This window comes from Cydia splendana, chromosome 3 (genome assembly GCF_910591565.1).
Source record: "Cydia splendana chromosome 3, ilCydSple1.2, whole genome shotgun sequence".
NCBI classification, from domain to species: Eukaryota; Metazoa; Arthropoda; class Insecta; order Lepidoptera; family Tortricidae; genus Cydia; species Cydia splendana.
Window position 1 is genome coordinate 15,666,279 of NC_085962.1, and position 21,964 is coordinate 15,688,242.

At 38.9% G+C, this 21,964-nt stretch overlaps 2 protein-coding genes across 2 annotated transcripts; one reads left to right on the forward strand and one right to left on the reverse strand.

Moving 5' to 3' along the window:
* Positions 1–3,935: 3,935 nt before the first annotated feature.
* LOC134806553 (large ribosomal subunit protein bL28m) lies at positions 3,936–5,863 on the reverse strand. Its single transcript, XM_063779856.1, has 5 exons — positions 5,689–5,863; positions 5,341–5,608; positions 4,890–5,209; positions 4,473–4,654; positions 3,936–4,106 (listed from the first exon to the last, which is right to left on the reverse strand). Exons 1-5 carry the CDS (start codon positions 5,707–5,709, stop codon positions 4,046–4,048), a joined length of 852 nt encoding a protein of 283 aa, XP_063635926.1. The 5' UTR covers positions 5,710–5,863; the 3' UTR covers positions 3,936–4,045.
* Positions 5,864–6,147: 284 nt separating this feature from the next.
* Positions 6,148–17,649, forward strand: LOC134806554 (protein lava lamp-like). Its single transcript, XM_063779857.1, has 9 exons — positions 6,148–6,460; positions 6,907–7,048; positions 7,463–7,579; positions 8,048–8,205; positions 8,455–8,653; positions 8,752–9,906; positions 10,044–10,151; positions 10,567–17,125; positions 17,365–17,649. The coding sequence occupies exons 1-9, from the start codon at positions 6,338–6,340 to the stop codon at positions 17,630–17,632; spliced, it is 8,829 nt and encodes a 2,942-aa protein (XP_063635927.1). The 5' UTR covers positions 6,148–6,337; the 3' UTR covers positions 17,633–17,649.
* Positions 17,650–21,964: the final 4,315 nt, after the last annotated feature.

Here is a 21,964-nt window from a genome sequence, read left to right on the forward strand (position 1 = left end):
GCGCGCCGCCCGGCCTCGGTGTGGGGGTGGGGGTGGGGGGGAGGAGCGCTGCTGTGCGGCGGCGCGGCGGGCGTGTGCCAGCACCTGTACGACTCGGCGCCCAGCGGCTCGTTCGGCACCATGAGCTACCTGGCGCGCGCCGTGGCCGCGCTGCTGGCCGAGCGCCTGCCGCCCGGCGCGCCCGTCGAGTGCGCCATCACGTAGGCGCGCCGCCCGGCCTCGGTGTGGGGGTGGGGGTGGGGGGGAGGAGCGCTGCTGTGCGGCGGCGCGGCGGGCGTGTGCCAGCACCTGTACGACTCGGCGCCCAGCGGCTCGTTCGGCACCATGAGCTACCTGGCGCGCGCCGTGGCCGCGCTGCTGGCCGAGCGCCTGCCGCCCGGCGCGCCCGTCGAGTGCGCCATCACGTAGGCGCGCCGCCCGGCCTCGGTGTGGGGGTGGGGGTGGGGGGGAGGAGCGCTGCTGTGCGGCGGCGCGGCGGGCGTGTGCCAGCACCTGTACGACTCGGCGCCCAGCGGCTCGTTCGGCACCATGAGCTACCTGGCGCGCGCCGTGGCCGCGCTGCTGGCCGAGCGCCTGCCGCCCGGCGCGCCCGTCGAGTGCGCCATCACGTAGGCGCGCCGCCCGGCCTCGGTGTGGGGGTGGGGGTGGGGGGGAGGAGCGCTGCTGTGCGGCGGCGCGGCGGGCGTGTGCCAGCACCTGTACGACTCGGCGCCCAGCGGCTCGTTCGGCACCATGAGCTACCTGGCGCGCGCCGTGGCCGCGCTGCTGGCCGAGCGCCTGCCGCCCGGCGCGCCCGTCGAGTGCGCCATCACGTAGGCGCGCCGCCCGGCCTCGGTGTGGGGGTGGGGGTGGGGGGGAGGAGCGCTGCTGTGCGGCGGCGCGGCGGGCGTGTGCCAGCACCTGTACGACTCGGCGCCCAGCGGCTCGTTCGGCACCATGAGCTACCTGGCGCGCGCCGTGGCCGCGCTGCTGGCCGAGCGCCTGCCGCCCGGCGCGCCCGTCGAGTGCGCCATCACGTAGGCGAGCCGCCCGGGGCGTTATGGGGCGTTCCACGAATGTCGCTCGCGAAATGCTTTCGCCTTGTATGGCCACCGCCTCGATCGAAGCGTGAGGGCTGATTTAGACGGCGCGCGAACTCGTATGCGATTTTAGTTACTTACATTAAGGACTATTGGTTACATCCAATTCAGCCCACCAATCAAATACCGCAATATAATGAAACTCGCATGCGAGTTCTCGCACCGTCTAAATGAGTCTTGAAGCTCGAGAATACACTGCCGATTTGTTAGCAGAGTCATGAAATATTAGGTCCGAATATCGCTCTTTCGGCAAATGTTTTTAGACGTAGTAGTAGTATTAGAAGACTGGCATTTTAAAGCGACATTCTCGTGGAATGCATCCGGTTTCGCAGAATACGCGGCGACCACATTACGTATAGATCACGAATAGCGCGGCATCACCACACATAGGTGCAATATTACTTATAAAATGCTACGCTGAATGCTACGAGCGGCCATACCAAATTGCATCCTACAGTATTTAATATATGCCGGTCCATGTTCATCCCTACAGCTGAAATCTGTAGATATTTTTAGTAAACACGAGGACAAGTCGCAAGCGTGAACGCAAGAGACGAGATGATGATTTTCACGTTTCACGATATGCCTAGGAGTTTCATGATCTGCCTGATTTTACGATCGGCCGCCGACATTATATGATGACTGCCAGTTGTCTTATTAAGTTTCATATTATAATACAGGTGATCTGTGGGTATGACATGACAACTTAAAATTTTGATATTCCGATCGTAAAAAATCCAACCATAATGTAGAGAAAAAAAGCGGTTCATTAGTTTATAGATAAAACTGCTTTTTCTTAGGAAATCATACTCATATTTCATATTGATAGTGCTCTGTCTCGCCATTACTACAATTTTAAGTTTTTTTAGTAGGTACCTACCTATGTAGATTCATAATCATAAGAGCTTGGACGAGATTTGTACTGAACTGTCAAAAATCCGCGCCAGCTTTAATGAATCAAACTAGCTAAACCTATACTCTGTATCTTTAGGTACCTAAATAAAAGAAAATAAAATCTACCCTCAAATGGCTCCTGAAGCCAGTTGAGGGTAGAAGAAAACATTACACGATCAAATAATGTAGGTTAAAGTCAGGTCGTTCAGTGACTGATCCAGGCGGTTTTGTAATTGGTCAATTAATTAACCAATAAATGTTATATCTACCCGAAAATGTACAAATTGTTTGTTTAATTTTATTTAAATATCTAAAGATACAGACTTTATAGGATTTTTGTCGCCACATTTATATAATATAAAGTTAAGCCAGGAAAAGGAAATATAAAATAATTCTTATTAACCTTTTCGCCGCCACATCAATGAAGTATGCTCAACGCCAAGCCACAAATTGCACGTAAACAACCCGTATAACATGTCAAGTCGTGGCGTGTGGGGCACGAAATGTACTGACTTTGTATCAAGTCAATGGCGGCGAAAAGGTTAAATCAGTCAGGATTGTTGATATTACTACCATGATAGAATAGTCTCAAAGTACATCCAACCAAATACAACTCAATGTATCTTTCTAAATCTCCAGGTATCAGATTTCAAAATGTACCCTAGCTCCTAAGTGACTTTGGATTATGATATGATTGATACGTTATTTTTAGGGTTCCGTACCCAAAGGGTAAAACGGGACCCTATTACTAAGACTCCGCTGTCCGTCCGTCCGTCTGTCACCAGGCTGTATCTCGTGATCTGTGATAGATAGACAGCTGAAACAAATACTAAAAACAGAATAAAATAAATATTTAAGTGGGGCTCCCATACAACAAACATGATTTTTGACCGAAGTTAAGCAACGTCGGGCGGGGTCAGTACTTGGATGGGTGACCGTTTTTATAGATAATGGTACGGAACCCTTCGTTTGCGAGTCCGACTCGCACTTAGCCGGTTTTTTTTATTACATGCTCTTATTTATATTAAAATGTTCTTCTGTAAGTTGTCTTACAAATTTACGAGGACGATTTGAGTCAATTCCCAGTGTCATATTGACTTGAAATTTGGCACACCCGAGATGATAATATTGATAATGCAACAGCATGACCATGGCATGTAATAGATAGATTGAAATAGGCCATAAGGAACACTAATAAAACTATGTAGATTCATTGAGTTTGGGCTCGTAATCATCGTAGTGACTCTTCGAGCAACACCGGCTTCCGACACATCGGAATAGTGACTAGATAACTGTCTTTTTAAAAGTACACAGCGACTAAAAATTAAATATAGGTGGTCAAAGAATTAATTCCCAGCAAGCTGGAATATCTAATTTGATTGGCCTATTAATAAGATGTTGAATGATGACTTGCATGTCACAAATTGGCTACACAAGCTTTTCGTATATTTTAATTATAGACGGTTAGATGAGATGACTAGTATTAAGGCAGAGATCATAGAGTAACTGGGAGTATTTTATATTGTTATTTTTGATAGCCAATATAGACACATTATGCCCTTTGTGCACAAATAATTCATATTTTCATTATAAAATAAAAATAATCATCAAAGACAGATGTAGACATGATTATCATTGTGAATAGTTTTAAATAGAATAAGTATCAAATGTTTATTTTATGATAATTAAAGCCTATCTCAAATCAAATGAGCCATACCTATGTGTATTAATAAACTACAATTATGCCCTTTGTGCACAAATAATTCATATTTTCATTATAAAAGAAAAATAATCATCAAAGACAGATGTCGACATGATTATCATTGTGAATAGTTTTAAATAGAGTAAGTATCAAATGTCTATTTTATGATAATTAAAACCTATCTCAAATCAAATGAGCCATACCTATGTGTATTAATAAACTACATGTTCCTGTGACATGAGGTTTCATTCAAAAACCAATTCGCAAAAAAACAAAACTATATTAATAACTTCACTAGGTACCTATTTTTTTTTAAATGATACATTTACATAACAATTTGTTTTAATTATCATTTGACTACATAACATCACTATGCTTGTTCGTCTTTCTTCCCAAACAGGTTCATTTTGGACAACCAGGAGGTGGTGTTTCTGAAATACAATAATTATATTATTTTAAAATAACTAACTAAACACATACACTACATTTTTTATTTAAGATTAGACCTTGGAAGTAGTGGTAATTAAGTTTTTTTTCTGAAATTCTAGGGTTCCTATGATATCTAATATTGTGGTACAATCATTGTAAACAACGCTACAATTCAGTGCATAGTTACTCAGATTTAATATTGGAGGAAAAAGTTACCACTACTTATAATTACTATTCTTAAAAAAAAGGTATAGTAAGGATCCATACAGACTAGCGTTTTTGACCAGTGATTCTTCAGTATGAGTAATGAAGGCACTGTGCAATATCATAATATCCAATATAAATAATTGTAACGAAACAATACTCACGAAATTTCCTCTGCGGATGCAGGGCTACCATCAATACCAGCTGCTTTTAATTTCTCCACTAAATTCTTTCTGTACACATTTTTTAAAGGTACTGGTCTGGAGGCAGCTTCTTTCTGCTTAGCTACCTTACACAGAGCCTCATACCAGGTCAATCCATACCATTCAATCTCTTCCGGAGTGTACTGAAATGAAAATAAGAATACTGTGAAGAGTATGAGGCTAAAGAACTCAGGTGCAGAATGCTACTAGAATGATCATATAGGACTATAGGTGATATAATACTCAACCCCCTTTACTGGCCATGCCATATTAAGTGTGTCAACACATGATCCTAAATATATGCAGCTACAAAATAAATACACTAAATGTAAAAGAATAAAGGCTCAACACTACACTAAATGAAAAAGAAATAATTACCGAAGACAAGTAAGTTTTATATTCCTCATAAATTTCTTTTTGTTTTGTAGCGTCATGTCCATATCTTGGGCATCCATTCATCAATTCCGTTAGTATGTGCTTTTTCAATTTCAGGGCCAGCATAGACACCAGATCACAGGCCGGTGTTTTGAGCAGGTAATGGTCAAATCCATAGTGGTCATTGATGAGTCTAATAGTCCGATCAGTGACTGTCACTGAGAGATGAGTGTTGAGGACTTCGGACTTGACCACTGTACGTTTCAATACTGGGACCCAGTAGTGAGGTACGCGGCGCTTATGAGGATCCCGTTTTTGGAAACCTTAACAAAGAGATCACATAAAAAATTAAATAACAGCAATCAATTGCGTATAAAACTTGCAAGCAAAAACTACGCAGTAGTTTAAACAGTAATGTTGGCAAACAATGGTATTACATAAACACAATAACAACCTTTAATCACAGCTTCACCACCCCAGATACCCTCATGTATTTCCGTAGGATGCTTCAGGGGAATAGAGACGTTTTGAATGGGCAAGGTCTCTCCCGTCAGCTCGTCTCGTTTCCACTTGCCCTCCTGAGGGACGAAATGAACAGCAGCAGGTTTCAAAACCTTCCATTCTCGCCAAAATTTCTTGTATGCTTGAGGTAAGTCAGCTGCTATTCCAACATCAAACCTGCCTTTTTTCTTGAACGTCTTAGCTAAATGCCGCGCAGTAGCCTGAAAAAAACATACTAATATAGATCGTGGCAATGAGTGAGTTTATTCAAAGGGTGATGAAATACATAAAGGATGGTTACCTGAATGCGTGACGAAGCCATTTATTTTTTCCTAAAATATCAATAGAAATTTAGGATCGTCATATATTTGAGACTATCACTAGATCCAATTTATTAGGGATTTATGCCCCTTCAAATGTGATTTTTTTGCCAGACATATGATGTATGGTAAAAGATAAGTATGGTTTTTTTTTTCTTTCGTTGATGGTTGATGTGCCTTGACAACTTGACATTTAAGAAAAGAATATTTGAGGTAGCGTAAAAGACGCTGTGCTCGTCAAAGTATTTTGTCTAGTTTTTAATCTTTATGTATATAATCTAAATAATAGGGTTAAAATCAGAATTAGAAATTATTTTAACTGTAATACCGAGTAATCTAATCACATTAACCATTTAAATTCGGAAATGACATAATTGAACCGTAAAAACCGGAATTTAACTGACAGATGTCACTGAATCGGTAATTTATATTCCACATTTGACACGTCAGTTCAAGAAATAGCAAAGCAAGTGGTGGTGGTGGCAAAAATATTATTACGTTTTGTTTATCGTTAATTATTAGATTTATACATCATAACCTTGTTATATCGGGTGTCCCCGAAGATTTATATTGCTACGGTGAATTGTGTCGTATATTTCCGTCATTAATGTTAGCAGATCGTAGTGAGCTATGTCGTACAATAAAAACGTCGATAACATTCCCGAGACGGGCCAACTGGAGGCTCCTGATATCAATATAGCAGTAGCAACCAGTGAGGTGTCCAGTGTAGCAGGAAGTGTAAAAAGTGTAAAGGTACGTCATAAAATAATTTACTTAGCTTGCGAGATGTTACGTCCTTGACGTCAACTTGTTTCAACACCTTTTGCGAAGCATTCATATCAAACAGTCCATATGCTTGGCTTGATATCTACGACGCAAATTTGAAATTCATAATTTTTTTAGAGATCATACATATGGTGTATTCGGGTAATTTCGTATGTCAGATGATCCCGAAAATCAGATGAAAACCACCAAAAATTCCATCATAACGTAAAGTCCCTTTTCGGAGTTATCCGACGGCTTTCGACATTCCTCGAATACACCTTATAAAATTACTTTCTTTGTCTCTTTTTCTGTTTGTTGTTAAAATTGTATTAACTGGATGTGCAAATTTTATAAACAATGGCTATTTACCTGGTAACAAGACACAAACAGTAGTGTATGAGCAGTGTAATGTATAAATTCAAATATCCTTCTAGACGCACCAGCGAGTATCATCTTCCTCTGAGAGACAGATCAAGTTTGAAAGAGCTCAGAAGTGCCTAGAAAATGCTGCACTTGTGTCAAAACGGATCAAGGAACACCGCAAAGCTACTGCAGAACTCTTGGGAAGACCCTTTGGTTGGTGATATTTTATATTTTAACTAAAAGCAATATTATTTTGTCTTTTTAGTGCTATTTTTGCTAGTGTACAGTCCATTTGGACTAAATATGTCCTAATAAGATATAAAAATAAATTTGATAGTCCCAAGATTTTGACACTAAATATCAAAGTCAACTTTCTAGAGTTTGTCTACGCTAAGTCTGCATTGACTTTGAATTAACTAAGTGTAATTCAATAGATCTTCAAAAAATTTTAAACTAAAAATAACATGAGACTCAGTTATTTGGCCAATGAGGTATCATTTTATATCTATGGAATTACATTATGAATTCAATGATGGAGTCACATGGTTTTTTGTTTATATTCTCCTATGTACCATAAATGTAGTTGTTGTTTATTCTTTAAAACTAAACTTAAATATTGGTTTTCAGAGGATGACGATCTTGACGACTCTGTGTCTGAGATGGCGTCCACCGTGAGTGAAAGAACTGGTTACTCCGTGGCCACTGATACATCCACCACTCTCTCAGTTCAAGAAGCCTTAAACAGTAAGAGACAATCTTTGTATAAACATCAACAAACCATGTTTTTGTTTACACTGTCTACAGTTTAGAGATCTCTCTACATGTACCATCACGCTTTGCAATTGTTGCGCTATTTAGGGTCCTAGCTAAATTGGTTGTTTGATACTTACGCTGTAGAATTTCCAATTTAAATTCTGAATGGCATAACCCTGAACGACGGTTCTGTGGCCGGCTCCCTGACACTGCGGGGTTGCGGACTGCATAGCAGCCATAATTGTGTGTTTTTAGAAGATATATTTTATAATATTTATCTATGGGCCAATAGTTGCCTGAAAATAAATTTTTCATTCATTCATTCATAACAATCCTGTGTACTTTACTACTTATACAATGGTTATATTCTCTAAGATTTTTGTACATTGATGTGTAACATGTTATTGTAAAAGCCCAAAGTATATATTATCTACTAACATTCACCCAATGTGCTTCCAGTTCCAGGCATCAGTGAAAGTTTAGCAAATACATTAAAACAGAAAGAATTACTAATGGAAAGGATAAAGCAATACAAGGAAATAAGTAAAAAACCTATGTATAAATCACCAATTAGTAAAAAAGAATCAGTTTCAGAGCCCAAGTTTGAAGTCAAAAAGGTTAGTGTATAGTTTATCAATTGATTAATACAGGCTGTTTAATCCAAATGATTGAAATTCTATTATTATATATTTTCTATATCTACTTTGAAGACAACAAGTTTATGGTTTAGAACAAATTTGTAACCATATGGATTTAACACCCTGTATAGCTAGAATGTGAAGTTGGTTATTATGTTTTATTTATTGCGTATAATTTAATGCAGTGTGTGTATTGTGCTAACTCAAATGTTTTTTGTTTATGTTTAGAGTTTAGGTACCAGTGATCTTACGCAGCTTCATAACACAATCAAAGAAAAGGAAAATGCCTTGACTTTAATCCAGGTAAAAATGAAGGCAATGGAAAACACCATCCTAGATTTACAAGAAATGATTAATGAAAAAGATCAAATAATTGAAGCAAAAAATAAAGCTAATGTACTTATGTCAGAAAGTTTTAGTAAAAAAGGTAAGATACTTAATTCTTTCTTATTAAGAACAGATTACATACATATTTATTATTATATCAGGCATATATTTGACTTGTTTTTATTTTGTTGCTTATAGAAAAAGAATTACAAGTTATACTTGAGGACACTAGGCAGCAAATGTCAAAAATGCAAGAAAATTTCGTTGAAATAGAAGATGCATGGAATAAAGAAAAACATAAATTGTCTGAAGAGCTCAAGGAAAAAGATGATAAAATTAAACACCTGGAGGAAGCTAAGGCCATCTTAGATAATTCTAGATTTGAAATAAGTGTTGACCAGTCAAAGCTAATTGAAGAACTTGAGTCCAAAAACAACGAAATTTTATCTTTAAAAGAGAAAATTGAGTTATTGGAACAAATGTCTCCGCAACAATCCTCACCGGACCAAATCGAAATAGTTGAGGTAGAAAAGGCAAGTTTGGAGATAACTGATACAACTGAGCTTATGAAAAAGATCGAATTTTTGGAAAATTTGAATTCTCAAATTAGACAAACTAACAAGGAGTTAGAAAATAACTTGTTGAAAAATATTCCTGAATCTACTGCTACAGTTTCCCCTAGCAAAAGTACCAAAAGTCCTCTTCCCGCTCGTAAAGGTGGTAGAGCTGCTAAATCAAAGTCACCTTGGAGCAACATTTCTTCTGAACCAGCAACTACAGAAGCAGAGAAAAAAGCAGCTAAATCTGATCTCTCCAAGCTAGAGACAGTTATTCAGTCACTCAACAAAGATATTTTGGATAAAGAATATGAAATAACGAAAAAAGATGCTTTGATATCTGAACTTCAGGCTACAAATTCTAAATTTGAAAATACTTTGAAAGAACTCCAAACGACTATAGAACAACCAAAGAAATCTGTGGTGACACTTGATGTTGGAAGCTCAACGGATCCCACTGAGTTTGCACCTTCTCTAGAAGGCCAAAGTGAAGAAATAAGCTCTGAAGACATAAAAGACCTGCAAATAAAACTGAAAGAAGCAGAAGATCAGATTGCAAGTCTTACAAGTGAAATTGAAGCAGCTAATAAGAATATGATTAAGGTGAAATCAAACCATAAGTTAAAATTAAAACAGATGCAGAAAACTATCGACAATTTTAGCAAAGTATCTGACTCTAACGCAGAAATAATTAAATTGAATGAAGAGATGCACCAATTGACGCAAAAAGTGGCAGAGTTAGAAGAAGAGAAGGGCAATTTGCAGTTGCATCTGGTTGACTATGATAGTGGACGACGTAAGATCAATCTATATATTTTAAATTTAAATTCACGTTCATTTAGAAACTTAATTTTAAATGCATTTCTGCGTTTATAATTTAAACTCAAGAACTGCAGTATGTAATAAATCGTAACTGTTGTTTTTCTGTTTCAGTGACAGAATCAGATGTGTACAAAAAACTTTTGGAAATGGAGAACTTAGCTGAGGCAAGATTGAAATCTATCAGTGTTTTAGAAGCGCAAAAATTCGACTTAGTTCAAGGTGATTTTTTTATGTATATTTCGTGTAATGAACAATTTCTGTAAAACGACATGTCTAATCATCCGAAGCTTTAATGTAAAACATTTAAGACATGCTAAATTAAGTATCCAGGAAGAACATACTTTTTAATATCTACAGATTGATCCACAAGAGCTGACTATCAAATGGTTGTTAGTATATTTCAAATCTAGCGGGAGCTCTTATGAATAGACAAGAGAAGAGATTTACTTACCTGTCCAATTTCTTTGTCCAATGTGTATTTGCGTCTCACATTTTGCTTAGTGAGAGAGTGAGACGCAATGTACATGGGACCAAGAATTTGGACAGGTGGAATACCAACCTTAATAACTTAATAATTGTCTGGAAAAAAGTCAGAATGTGTATTTTATTACAACTTACTATTTTTTTCTTTTAGAATTACACATTCTACAACAAAAGAACGCTGAGATGGAAGACAAATTGGAAGATATGTCTCATTTACATAGTGAACAAGTCAGTTCTGAAATGAAATCTGTTCAATTAGAGGAACAAGTTGATGAACTTATAGCTTCACGAAAAGAGCTAGAACTTGTAGTGGAAAACCTTAAACTTGATAAGGAACATTTAAATGACACAATTAAGTTGTTAGAAGAGGAAAAAGAGGAACTTAATCATAAATTACAACATTACGCCCAAGAAAATGTCGAATTAACTGACAAACTTGAGAAACTTAGTGCAGAAAAAGTCAGTTCTGCTGAATCCATAGAAATCGTTGAATCACTGACAACTCAAGAAAAGCTTGAGCTTGAACAGTACAATAAAGGAATAACCGAGAGCAAAGTAGATCCGGATCTCACTAACGAATACAAAGGAACGTTGACACCAGAATGCAATGAAAATATCGAAAAACTAGTTGAAGAAAGTGCCGAATTAAATAAAAAGATTGAACTTTTTACTCAAGAAAGACAGGAAGTCATGGAGAAAATGGGACATATTAGTTCAGAAAACGAAACCCTTCAAAAGACTATAGTGGATTTGACTGAAAGGTGCAGCTGGTTAGAATCTAATATTAACGAATTGGCAAAACAGAAAAACGATTATGAAGCATTGACTGAAGACCTTAATCGTCAACTCGAAGAGCTCAAACATGAACGCGCTGAAATGATCAAGGGCAGCATGGAGGCCACCAAGCCATCTAGTATCGAGGACGTTGCTGAAGCAATAGCGTCAGATCCACAGCACGATGACAAGTCAACTGGTGACAAAGCTATTAGTAGAACCAAATCTGTTAAACAGTTGACAAAAGAAATACTGAAACTTAAAAATACTATCAAAGAAAGAGAAGCAGAAATTGGAGACTGTCAGATGAAAATCTTATCATTAGAAGAGCGGCATCAGAAACAAAACGAACTTATTCAGAATAACGCTTCCTATGAAGGTAAGATCAAAGCCTTGATAGAAGTAAACAAACAATTAAGGGAAGAATTGGGTGTGGTTAAAAAAGATACAGAAGCTGAACAACAACTGATTAAATTACAGGAAGCAAATAATTTGTTGCATCTAGAACTACTAAACATACAGAAAGAATACGCAACTGCAATAAACACTCGTGATGCCAGGATAAATGAAGTGGAGAATATGTTACTAGATTACGAGAAGCAGATAATACAATATAGTAATACTTTGCAACAGAAAGACAAGGAAATTTCAGAATATATCAATCAGATAACTAAATTAAACAATGTTTCTCAAAAATTAAAATCAACTGTTGATCTACTTGAAGAAGAGAAATCAAAAGATCAAAATGCAGATTTAATAAAGTCGTTGAATAAACAAATCGCGGCTTTCCAGAGAAAGCTAACTGAATATGAAGAAAAACTGCGAATGTTCGAAGAGGAAAAATTGCAATTGCTTAATTTAAAAAATACCATGGAGGCTAAAAATACAGCACTCGACACAGAACTGCAAAAACTGCAGGAAGCCTTGTCTGAAAAGCAGGCCCTAATTAAAGAATTACAAATACAACAACAGAAACACACAGAAGAAATGAATTCCGTTACCGAACAAGTTAAAGAACGAGACGAAGAAATTCATGAAATTAAACTACAGTTGAGAAAAGAATCTATTGAGAATGAGAAGTTACGCAACAGTTTATCTGAAAAAGAAAACGCTACAACAAGCTTTACGAAAGAATATGATGAAATTAACGCAAAACTCGAAAGGTTGGTACAAGAAAAAGAAGAAATAAACGAAAAATATTTAACTGCGGAAAATAAAAACAAGGAGCTAATGGAGAAATTGAAAAAGTTTGCTGTTAATTTCAAGAAGAAAACCACCGGATATGCTGCATTGGAAACAGAGTTCAGCGAAATTCAAAAACAACTTCAAGATAAAAATGCGAAACTGGAGGAATTATTGACTCAAACCGAGTCTGTTCCTTTAATGCAAGATAAGCTTAAGAATGCTGAAGACGAATTGATTAGAATAAAAACTCAAAATCAAACTTTGGAACAGCAGAACACAAAGCATATTGAACATTTACATGGTGAATTAAAAATAACTCAAGACCGTTTGACGAATGCTGTTAATGAAATTTCTGGGATGAATCATTCAATTCATGCCTTGGCAAATGAGCGAGATGCTGTTTTGGAGGAAAATAAATCACTTAAAAATCAAGTTGACGCCTACAATAAAAAGATGGTTGAATATGAAATAGAACAAAAAAATAATACTAACTTTGTTACTAAAATCGGTAGCTTGGAAGCAGAATTAAATCAAAAACAAAATCAAATAGAAGAGTTGACAAATGCACTTAATCTTCAAGAGCAACAGATTAGTCAAGTTCGGTTTGGATATGACGCCAAACTGCAAGAATCAGACTTATACATAGAAAGTCTAGATTCTGAAATGACTAAATACAAAAGTCGCATTTGCCGCCTCGAGGATACTATATCCGCCATGGAGGATAGGCGCCATTCGTTAGAACGCAAAGCGGATCAGCTTGGTAGTCAATTAGAAGAAAAACATAAAGCTTACACTCAATACACTAGCCAAGAAGATGAGCTAGTAAGTAGATTAGCGGTCTTAATGGACCACGACAGAGTTGTTGAAAAACAATTGCACGAAATCGAAAGTGAAAACAAAGAATTACAAATCAAAGTACAACATTTAAGTGACGAAAATCTGCGCTTGAAAACTTCCTTGTCGGATATACAAGAATATTGTAATACACTAACCGACAAAGCTAGTAAAGCTGATTCTGCGGAGTCTGATGTTGTACAGTACAGAACGCAAGTCAATGAGCTCGAAAATCAATTAAAACGAATGTCTCAGGATCACCATACTCTTTTAGTGCAAAGAAAACACGACGTCGAAGAACTAGAAACAGAGTTTAACACACAAATTGAAAACGCCATCAAAGAGAAGAAAATACTGAGCGAGAAATACGAAAAAACTTGTGAGCATGTTAGTCAATTAGACAACAAATTACAGGAGTATGTGAATACTATTCATACATTAAACTTAAATGTTGAAGAGCTAAACAAAATCAATCAGGAATTAAGAGAAAATTCTGCTAGTAAAGAACAAGCTCAATCCGCGGATTATACTGAGCAATACATCAGTGAAATAAATAGATTGAACTCTGAGCTTAATAATAAAAATCAAGAAAAAATTGATCTCAACAACACAATACAATCACTGCAGGCCAACAATGCAGCAGCAATATACAAATTAGAGACTCATATATCGGAATTAAATGCAAAATTACAGAATAGTTCAATGGAGCTAGAACAACTTGCCTACAAATCGCAAGCATTAACTCAAAACAATGAACAGCTACAGTCAATGCTCTCCCAAAAAGATGAAGAAATCAAACAAATGTCTGAGAATAAGAAAATGTTTTTTGAAATAAATGTTCCAAAAACTGAAGGAATGGTTATATCATCAACTATTGAACCTTTAAAGAGCGAGGTTAAACCTTTCGATGTTTCCTCACTTGAATCTCAAATTCTTCCTGATGTGCCCTTAATTGAACCTAAAACTAAAACAAAATCTCCGAAAGTTTCGAAAGATACTCAAGAACAAGCTGCAGCATTGCACGCCGGTCAAGAAGTCACTGAGCCAAAAATTGTACCTAAGAAGTCTTATTTGTGTTATAAAGGAGAAGATGTCCCACAAGAGTCTGATCCGTTCAATTCTGATGAAGGTTGGGGCCTAGGTGAGGGTGAAGAAACAGCAGATGTCATGCCCGGTTTGTCCCATTTGCAAGAACAACTGGAGCAACTTAAGAAAGATAATGACACTTTAAAAGCCGAACTTCAAGCAAGCAATACCAAGCTACTTAAAGCGATGAAAAAACTAAAAGAGCTTAAATCTGCCAATGACATGTTGGCAAATGAACTTAAAATATCTAAGCAAATATCTCAGTCATCATTTTTGGATTCAGCCATAGAGGATGAATTGAGAATTAATATCCAAGATCTAGAGAAGAAGTTAGATGATATAAGTACAGAATTAAACAAAGAAAAAAGAGAGAAGGAAGCTATTAAGAAACAAAACGAGGTTATTCAAAATGCGAATGACAGGTTAACTGAAATGAAAGAAAAAATGGATAGTGAGTTAGAACTTTGGAAATTTAAATTTAAGGAAGCTAATGATAAGATGTCGACGTTGCAGTGGGGAGCAGATACCAAAGATTCCCCAGATCACAAGCCCTGTACTGCTGCATCAGATTCTAATCAAGTATATCTCTATGATGAAATACAAAAGCTTGAAAAAGAAAATGACGAGCTACATTTCATGATTGAGCAATTAAACAGCCAAAATAAAGAATTAAGTTTACAACAAGCTAGTTTGAAGGAGGAGTTAACTGTTAGTGAACAACATGCAACTTGTAACAATTGTAAGACTCTTACAAGCCAATTAGATGACATGAAAAATTCTAATCTTGACTTATCGCGCAACATTGAAGAACTAAAAAAACAATTGGGTGAAATTGAACTTAAATTAAGCGAAAAAAGCCAATATGCCGAATCACTCAAATCAGATTATGAGCAATTGCAATTATTGTCAACCAATAATGAAAAAGAGTTAACTACTAAAAATAATACATTTGAAGAAGAAATTTATTCCTTAAAGACTGATGTGAGTAACGCAGTTTCCAAATCGTCCGAATTAATAAGAGAACTAGAAGCAGTTAATGCTAAACTACTTTGGTATGAAAATGAACTACAGACTAAATCAAATTCTAACGAAACTGACAATACGGCTCTTAATCAGAAATGTACCGCTTTAGAGCAACAATTATTGGCCTTACAATCTAGTTTAGAAGAAGCCAATAAAAAACTTACCGACTTGGAATCAGAAAACAGTAACCTTTTATTAAAAATAAAGAATTATGAGCTAGAAATCAGTAAGTTGAATGAGAAACTTAAAAATCATACTACAGAAAATGACCAACACAGCGACTTCATACATAAAATTCAAGAATATGAGCTTAAAATAAAGGAGCTGCATGATAAGCTTCAAAATCTTAACACTGAAAACGATCAGCTGTTATCCACTGTAGCCGAGCTGCGTTCTTCCGTGTCGACGGCAGTCGACCAGAGAGGTTTCGAGATAGCAGAACTGTGGAAACAACACTTAGCACAAAGAGAAGTAGATTTGCAGAACACGGAACACGAACTTAGAGCTCAATTGAGTGCTTCCGAAGCCAAATATGAACAGCTTTTAGATCATGTCCAATCGTCCAGTCAAGAAGAAACTAACAAATTAGTAACTATGGAACAGGTTAATTCGTTGCAAAATAAATTAAAAGACAAGGAGGAACATTTAAGTAACCTACAAGATAAGTATGGCGAAGTAATAAGTCAATTAGATATGTTACGCTCAGAAATGGAGGATGAGAAGCATATGCATGAAAATAAATTATTAGTTCAGCAAGAAGAATATGAGAAACAGTTACAAGAAGTCATAAATAGAAACCAAGAAAACACGGACGGTTTTAAACCAGTCATTCAGTCTCTCGAAACCGAATTGGCTGTAACAAAAGAGGCTAACGTTGAATTAAAACAGCAATTGTTGCAACTAAATGAGAAATTACAGCATGCCGAGTCTACAATAATTGAAATTAATAGCCAACTGCAATTAAAAGACAGTGAGATATACCAAAAAACACATGACTACACTATTGCATTAGCTCAAAGGAACGAGGAATTTGAAAACGTCAGGAAACAATTAGTAGATTACGAAAAGAAGGTTGAAGACTTAACCTATGAGAAGGAGTCCGAACTGGCAGTTCTTAGATTAAAAATTCACGATAATAATCAAGATTTTGATAAACTACGAAAAGAGTACGACGCAGAAAAGACATATTTGGCTCAGGCACTGAATGAAAAAATTGTAGAATGTACTAATCTAAATAAACAGATAGCAGAGTTAAATAAAATTCTCGAAGAACATTCCACGAAGGCTTCTGAAACTCAAGAAGTTTTAGAGAATCAAGAGTATGAAATAGTAACCTTGAAAGACGAAATAGCGAGCCTTCAAGACGCGTTACGTTCCACAAGTAGCAAGATAGAGAAACACGTCAGGTTTTCTTCGGACACTAAGGCTCCAGCCGATGGCGAGGCATCTGAGGACATGAGCAGTGATTTGTTAGACGCTGTGCCTCGAGCGGAGTTAGATCTGGCTTTGTACATGTTGCACCAGAGAGATGTCCGCTGTGAGGAGCTGACGATGGAACTCACGCAGTTGTTAGAGGAGAGGGATACGCTTCAATTGCGTTTATCGGACAGCCTGCGGTCGTGCGAGGAGATCAAGTTGAAGTGTGTGGCGGCCGGACTGGACGTGTCGACGAGCTCTAGTGAGGCTGCCCTGGAGCCGCCGAGCGTGAGCGCGGAGAAAGAGCAGCAGTTTGTGGACACTCACCGCGGCCAGTCTCGAAGCAGCAGCATAAGCGATCCTGATGGAGAGAAACCAAAGTTACAAGCCAAGTAAGTGATTTGAAATCTCTTTATTCGTTGAACACAAAAATTGCATATAATTTTAAACGCTTTTGTGTTCAAATAATGCGATATTATTGCACGACAAACTGGCTGGTTTGATGATACAGAGCGAGTGTAGCCATAGTAACGCTGCAAATGCTGCAATAAAACAACACAACTCGTTTAATGTGAGCTTCAACTCGATGACTTTTAGTTACCTACATCTTTATATAAAAATATGCGTACAGGTTATCGGAGCTCCGCAGCGTCAAGCACAGTCGCGACGTAGTGCTGAGGCACGAAAGCGAGGCGAGGGAGCTCGGCATGCGGCTGCTGCATCGCGACGTTGCCAACCTTCCCCCCGAGGCCGTGCACCAGCTGACGCAGGCGCACCACACGCTCTGTGAGTACTGCATGTCCGATACTTGCGACACGAGAGCGAGGCGAGGGAACTCGGCATGCGGCTGCTGCATCGCGACGTTGCCAACCTTCCCCTCGAGGCCGTGCACCAGCTGACGCAGGCGCACCACACGCTCTGTGAGTACTGCATATCCCATACATCCGACACTAGAGCGAGGCGTGGGAGCTTGGCATGCTGCTGCTGCAGCGCAATGTTCCCAACCTTCCCTCCGAGGCCGTGCACCAGCTGACGCAGGCGGCACACGCTCTGTGAGTACAGCATGTCCCATACACCCGACACGAGAGCGAGGCGAGGGAGCACTGCATGCGGCTGCTGCAGCGCGACGTTGCCAACCTTCGACCCGAGGCCGTGCATCAGCTGACGCAGGCGCACCACACGCTCTGTGAGTACTGCATGTCCGATACTTGCGACACGAGAGCGAGGCGAGGGAGCTCGGCATGCGGCTGCTGCATCGCGACGTTGCCAACCTTCCCCCCGAGGCCGTGCACCAGCTGATGCAGGCGGCACACGCTCTGTGAGTACAGCATGTCCCATACACCCGACACGAGAGCAAGGCGAGGGAGCACTGCATGCGGCTGCTGCAGCGCGACGTTGCCAACCTTCGACCCGAGGCCGTGCACCAGCTGACGCAGGTGCACCACACGCTCTGTGAGTACTGCATGTCCGATACTTGCGACACGAGAGCGAGGCGAGGGAGCTCGGCATGCGGCTGCTGCATCGCGACGTTGCCAACCTTCCCCCGAGGCCGTGCACCAGCTGACGCAGGCGCACCACACGCTCTGTGAGTACTGCATGTCCGATACTTGCGACACGAGAGCGAGGCGAGGGAGCTCGGCATGCGGCTGCTGCATCGCGACGTTGCCAACCTTCCCCCCGAGGCCGTGCACCAGCTGACGCAGGCGCACCACACGCTCTGTGAGTACAGCATGTCCCATACATCCGACACGAGAGCGAGGCGAGGGAGCACTGCATGCGGCTGCTGCAGCGCGACGTTGCCAACCTTCGACCCGAGGCCGTGCAACAGCTGCCGTGTACATTTCTAGTATTCTGACATTGAATCCAAATAGAAATAATAATATAAATGACTTTTTCACCTCAGCAGCTCGAACAAGGGTACTTTGCTTCTTAAAAACAGTGAGCAAAATGCGATTTTGCTCACTGAGTCATTTTGTCTCACTCAGTGAGCAAAATACTGAGTGAGACAAAATGACATTCAAGTGACCTTTATAGTCAAATGTCATTTCAACATGCGGGGTCTAATACAAGTTCGATATACTTGGGTTCTATTATCTCTGTCCCTCTAGGTATGTATGGTACACGAGATCAAAGTTATTTACATCTCGTGCGCTTTTGAATCCCTTACTACGCTCAAGATTCTAAATTAGATTCACGAGCGTAGCGAGTATTATAGAATCTTTCGCTTGCACTTAGTTGTACTTATCGTATTATTTTTACATTTCAGCCCGAGACTCTCAAAGCACTTCTACCGTCCTGCTAAATTGGCTCCGAGGCAAGAGTACGCCAAAAGTCGTGCACATGTGAGTCTGATAATTCTTCCACCGCTAGGGAAAAAAAACGGTTTTATTAGTAAGCTTACTTAAAGGACCCCGCACTTATCGAGTTATATAAAAAAGTTTTATGTAAGTACCAAGAGTGAAAGCAGTATCACGGTTCGGACAAGGCTTCTGTAATAATGTTTGTCAGGTCACATTATTACACTTTAAATACAGAAGATGAAAACAACGCGCGTGGTTTTTAAACTAAGTTCTGTGACCATCACCATATGAAGGCCGGTACAACTGGCTAAAGGGACGGTGTACCTCTCCAACACAAGGGGAACGCGACAGTTCGATGTTATAAAATTAAAGTCCTGTTACAAAGTTTGTTATATATGATCGGCTCAAACTGATAAGTGTGGTACGCCCTTATAACTATAACATGGTGTTATTTTATTATAAGTACATACATTTTAGAAAATTATAGATTATGTTTATTTGTTAGACATGCATTTATTTTAAGATTGTTTTTGCTACCACTAAGCCATTCTGAAAGTATGATGCAAAACATTTTCTACTGAAATGTACTCTTTATTTTGCTATCAAATCATTCGCGAGAGGACTAGCTCAATTATTCTACCTTTAATATACAAGGGGTTTTTTTTCTGCTAGTGCTGTAGAGCAGCGGTCGGCAACCAGCGGCCCGCGAGCCTCCCTGGCTATTTTGTATGTAATATGGACAAATGACAATGTCTGATAAAGTCATAAATATTAACAAAGTGCGGCCCGCGTTCACTTCGTTAACTGCTATGTGGCCCTTGGCTGCTAAAAGGTTGCCGACCGCTGCTGTAGAGTGTAGATATTCTATAAATCTACAAGGTTTTGTTTCAGTCTTTTTTTAAATCGATATTGGCTACTATAGTTTGGCCCTGCACTGTTTCATTTCAAACATAGACAGAGAGAATCATACTGTCTTACGGTAGTACTAGCACCCAAAAGAAAGGGATGAGTATAATTTTCCTGGTTCTTACTGACTGACAAGTTGTGTTTGCCAGGCTATCATTTTATTATGCTATTTCTAACTACGAATTTGCGAACGAACGACTGACGACTACAAGTTATTCATTACAATATGCATTCCTATCACAACTATTTTAATTTCCTTTATCTTTCATCGCTAGATTTCATTTTTTAAAATACTGACGTGTCCTTTTTACAAGTGTATCTTTATATTTATTTATTCACTCCAATAGCAACAATTTGACATGTTAATCATAGTTTTAGTAAAGCAAAATTTATATTAATTCTACTTACTTAATTGTAAAATGATTCTACAAATAACTTAAAAAAAAAAAACAATAAAACAAGCCTTTTCATTTATATCCATTAATTTAATCGAGTGTATCTAACCAGTAAGTATTATTGTGTCTACATTTAGATACTACATCTGTATAATATGTATATAAACCAGTGGTCCAAATGCGGATCTTTGTATATGAACTAATGTAAATTTGTTTTTTGATTAAATGGCATTTCATTCATTGTTAAACTCGTTTTTTATTTTGTTTTTGACTTGTTAACCTCCCTTAAATGGCCGTATTGCTCAATTGCATAATTCAGTTTTTCAATACTAGGGTCGCGTTTTATAAAGGCCTTTACCTAAGGGCAAGCGCGCACTACAATTAATTTTTGCAACACGATATATTTTACGTAGGTACTATTTCATATTTGACAGAGTCCACACACGAAGCTATAATATATATTTTGGTATTTTACGATGTGTTATATATAGCAAGGCATCTTAAGATGCCCATAATTATATACTTAAATATTTCCCATATATAGCTCGGTATATTTCGTCTCTCTCACAATGTAGGTATATAGACAGATAGCGACGAGGTTTATGACGGCAAAATATATATTTTGGGAACTTTGTCGTGTGTGGTGCTTAGCTGTACTACGAGATATATTTCGGTATATTACTTAATATATTGTCGCTCCGTCTGTGACGGACTTAACGATCTGTCGACCCCGCCTATCGTGCAATGTCAGATTCTTACTTTTAACCTTTTGAACGCCACAGACGGCAATTGACGTCAACGCAAAATCGTGACAACGACGCCAAAGACGGCATTTGACGTCGATCGTTTTTTGATGAAAATCTACTGAAAAACACCCCACTTTTAGGTATTTATTCACAAAACTAAAATTTACCCCCGTGGCGTCAGTGGCACGGCAAATGGATGCGCCGTTTGGCGTTCAAAAGGTTAAAGCTAATCTCAGTGGCGCTGCAATCGAATCGATTTGATCTTCCGTGTGCTCAAATCTCAGATATAGATATATAAAAAAGAAATCATTTTCTGGATGGAGTTAAAACTCGTAGCTCAAGGCATGAAAAATACCTCAAAATCTGCTTGTTTACATTATTTTATCAATGTTTACATATTTAATTACACAAACGGGTCTACCGCGATATAATTTCATTAATTAATTAATTCGGAATTAAAGGTAAAAACAATGAAATTATATCGCGAATTTATATATATATAAATATGTGTACAAAACGCGAGAGTTTAAAGTTTTATCAATGTTGCTGTCGTTGCTGATTTATCCATCGTCATACATACACTAAAGACTTCTAGGGTCCTAGTTCAATCTCATTGTCGCTTGTTTATATTTATTCTGGGTGTCATACCTACATTTATATTAAGAGAGACCCCACAGCAGGGTCTTTTGAGCGTCGGCGTCTAGTCAGCGCTGTGGAAAGCGGTGTCGCTGCTCAGTTGCGCCAAGGTTGCGTCGAGCAGTGATGTGGGATGTGGGGTGTCTCTAAGAATATTTAGAACTAAAAAAACACATAAATTATAATTTTGTATATATTTATTGTTTTTATTTACATTTCAGTATAGGTACCTTGTCAGAAAGTTCAGA

Coding starts and splice junctions, on each gene's coding strand:
- LOC134806553 (XM_063779856.1), bottom strand. CDS start 5,709: ATGGCTTCGTCACGCATTCAG. Junction 5,609..5,688: donor TGGCTTCGTCACGCATTCAG/GTAACCATCCTT, acceptor TGTTTTTTTCAG/GCTACTGCGCGGCATTTAGC. Junction 4,655..4,889: donor ATAAAACTTACTTGTCTTCG/GTAATTATTTCT, acceptor TTTTCATTTCAG/TACACTCCGGAAGAGATTGA.
- LOC134806554 (XM_063779857.1), top strand. CDS start 6,338: ATGTCGTACAATAAAAACGTCGATAACATTCCCGAGACGGGCCAACTG. Junction 8,206..8,454: donor CCAAGTTTGAAGTCAAAAAG/GTTAGTGTATAG, acceptor GTTTATGTTTAG/AGTTTAGGTACCAGTGATCT. Junction 10,152..10,566: donor AAAATTCGACTTAGTTCAAG/GTGATTTTTTTA, acceptor TTTTTCTTTTAG/AATTACACATTCTACAACAA.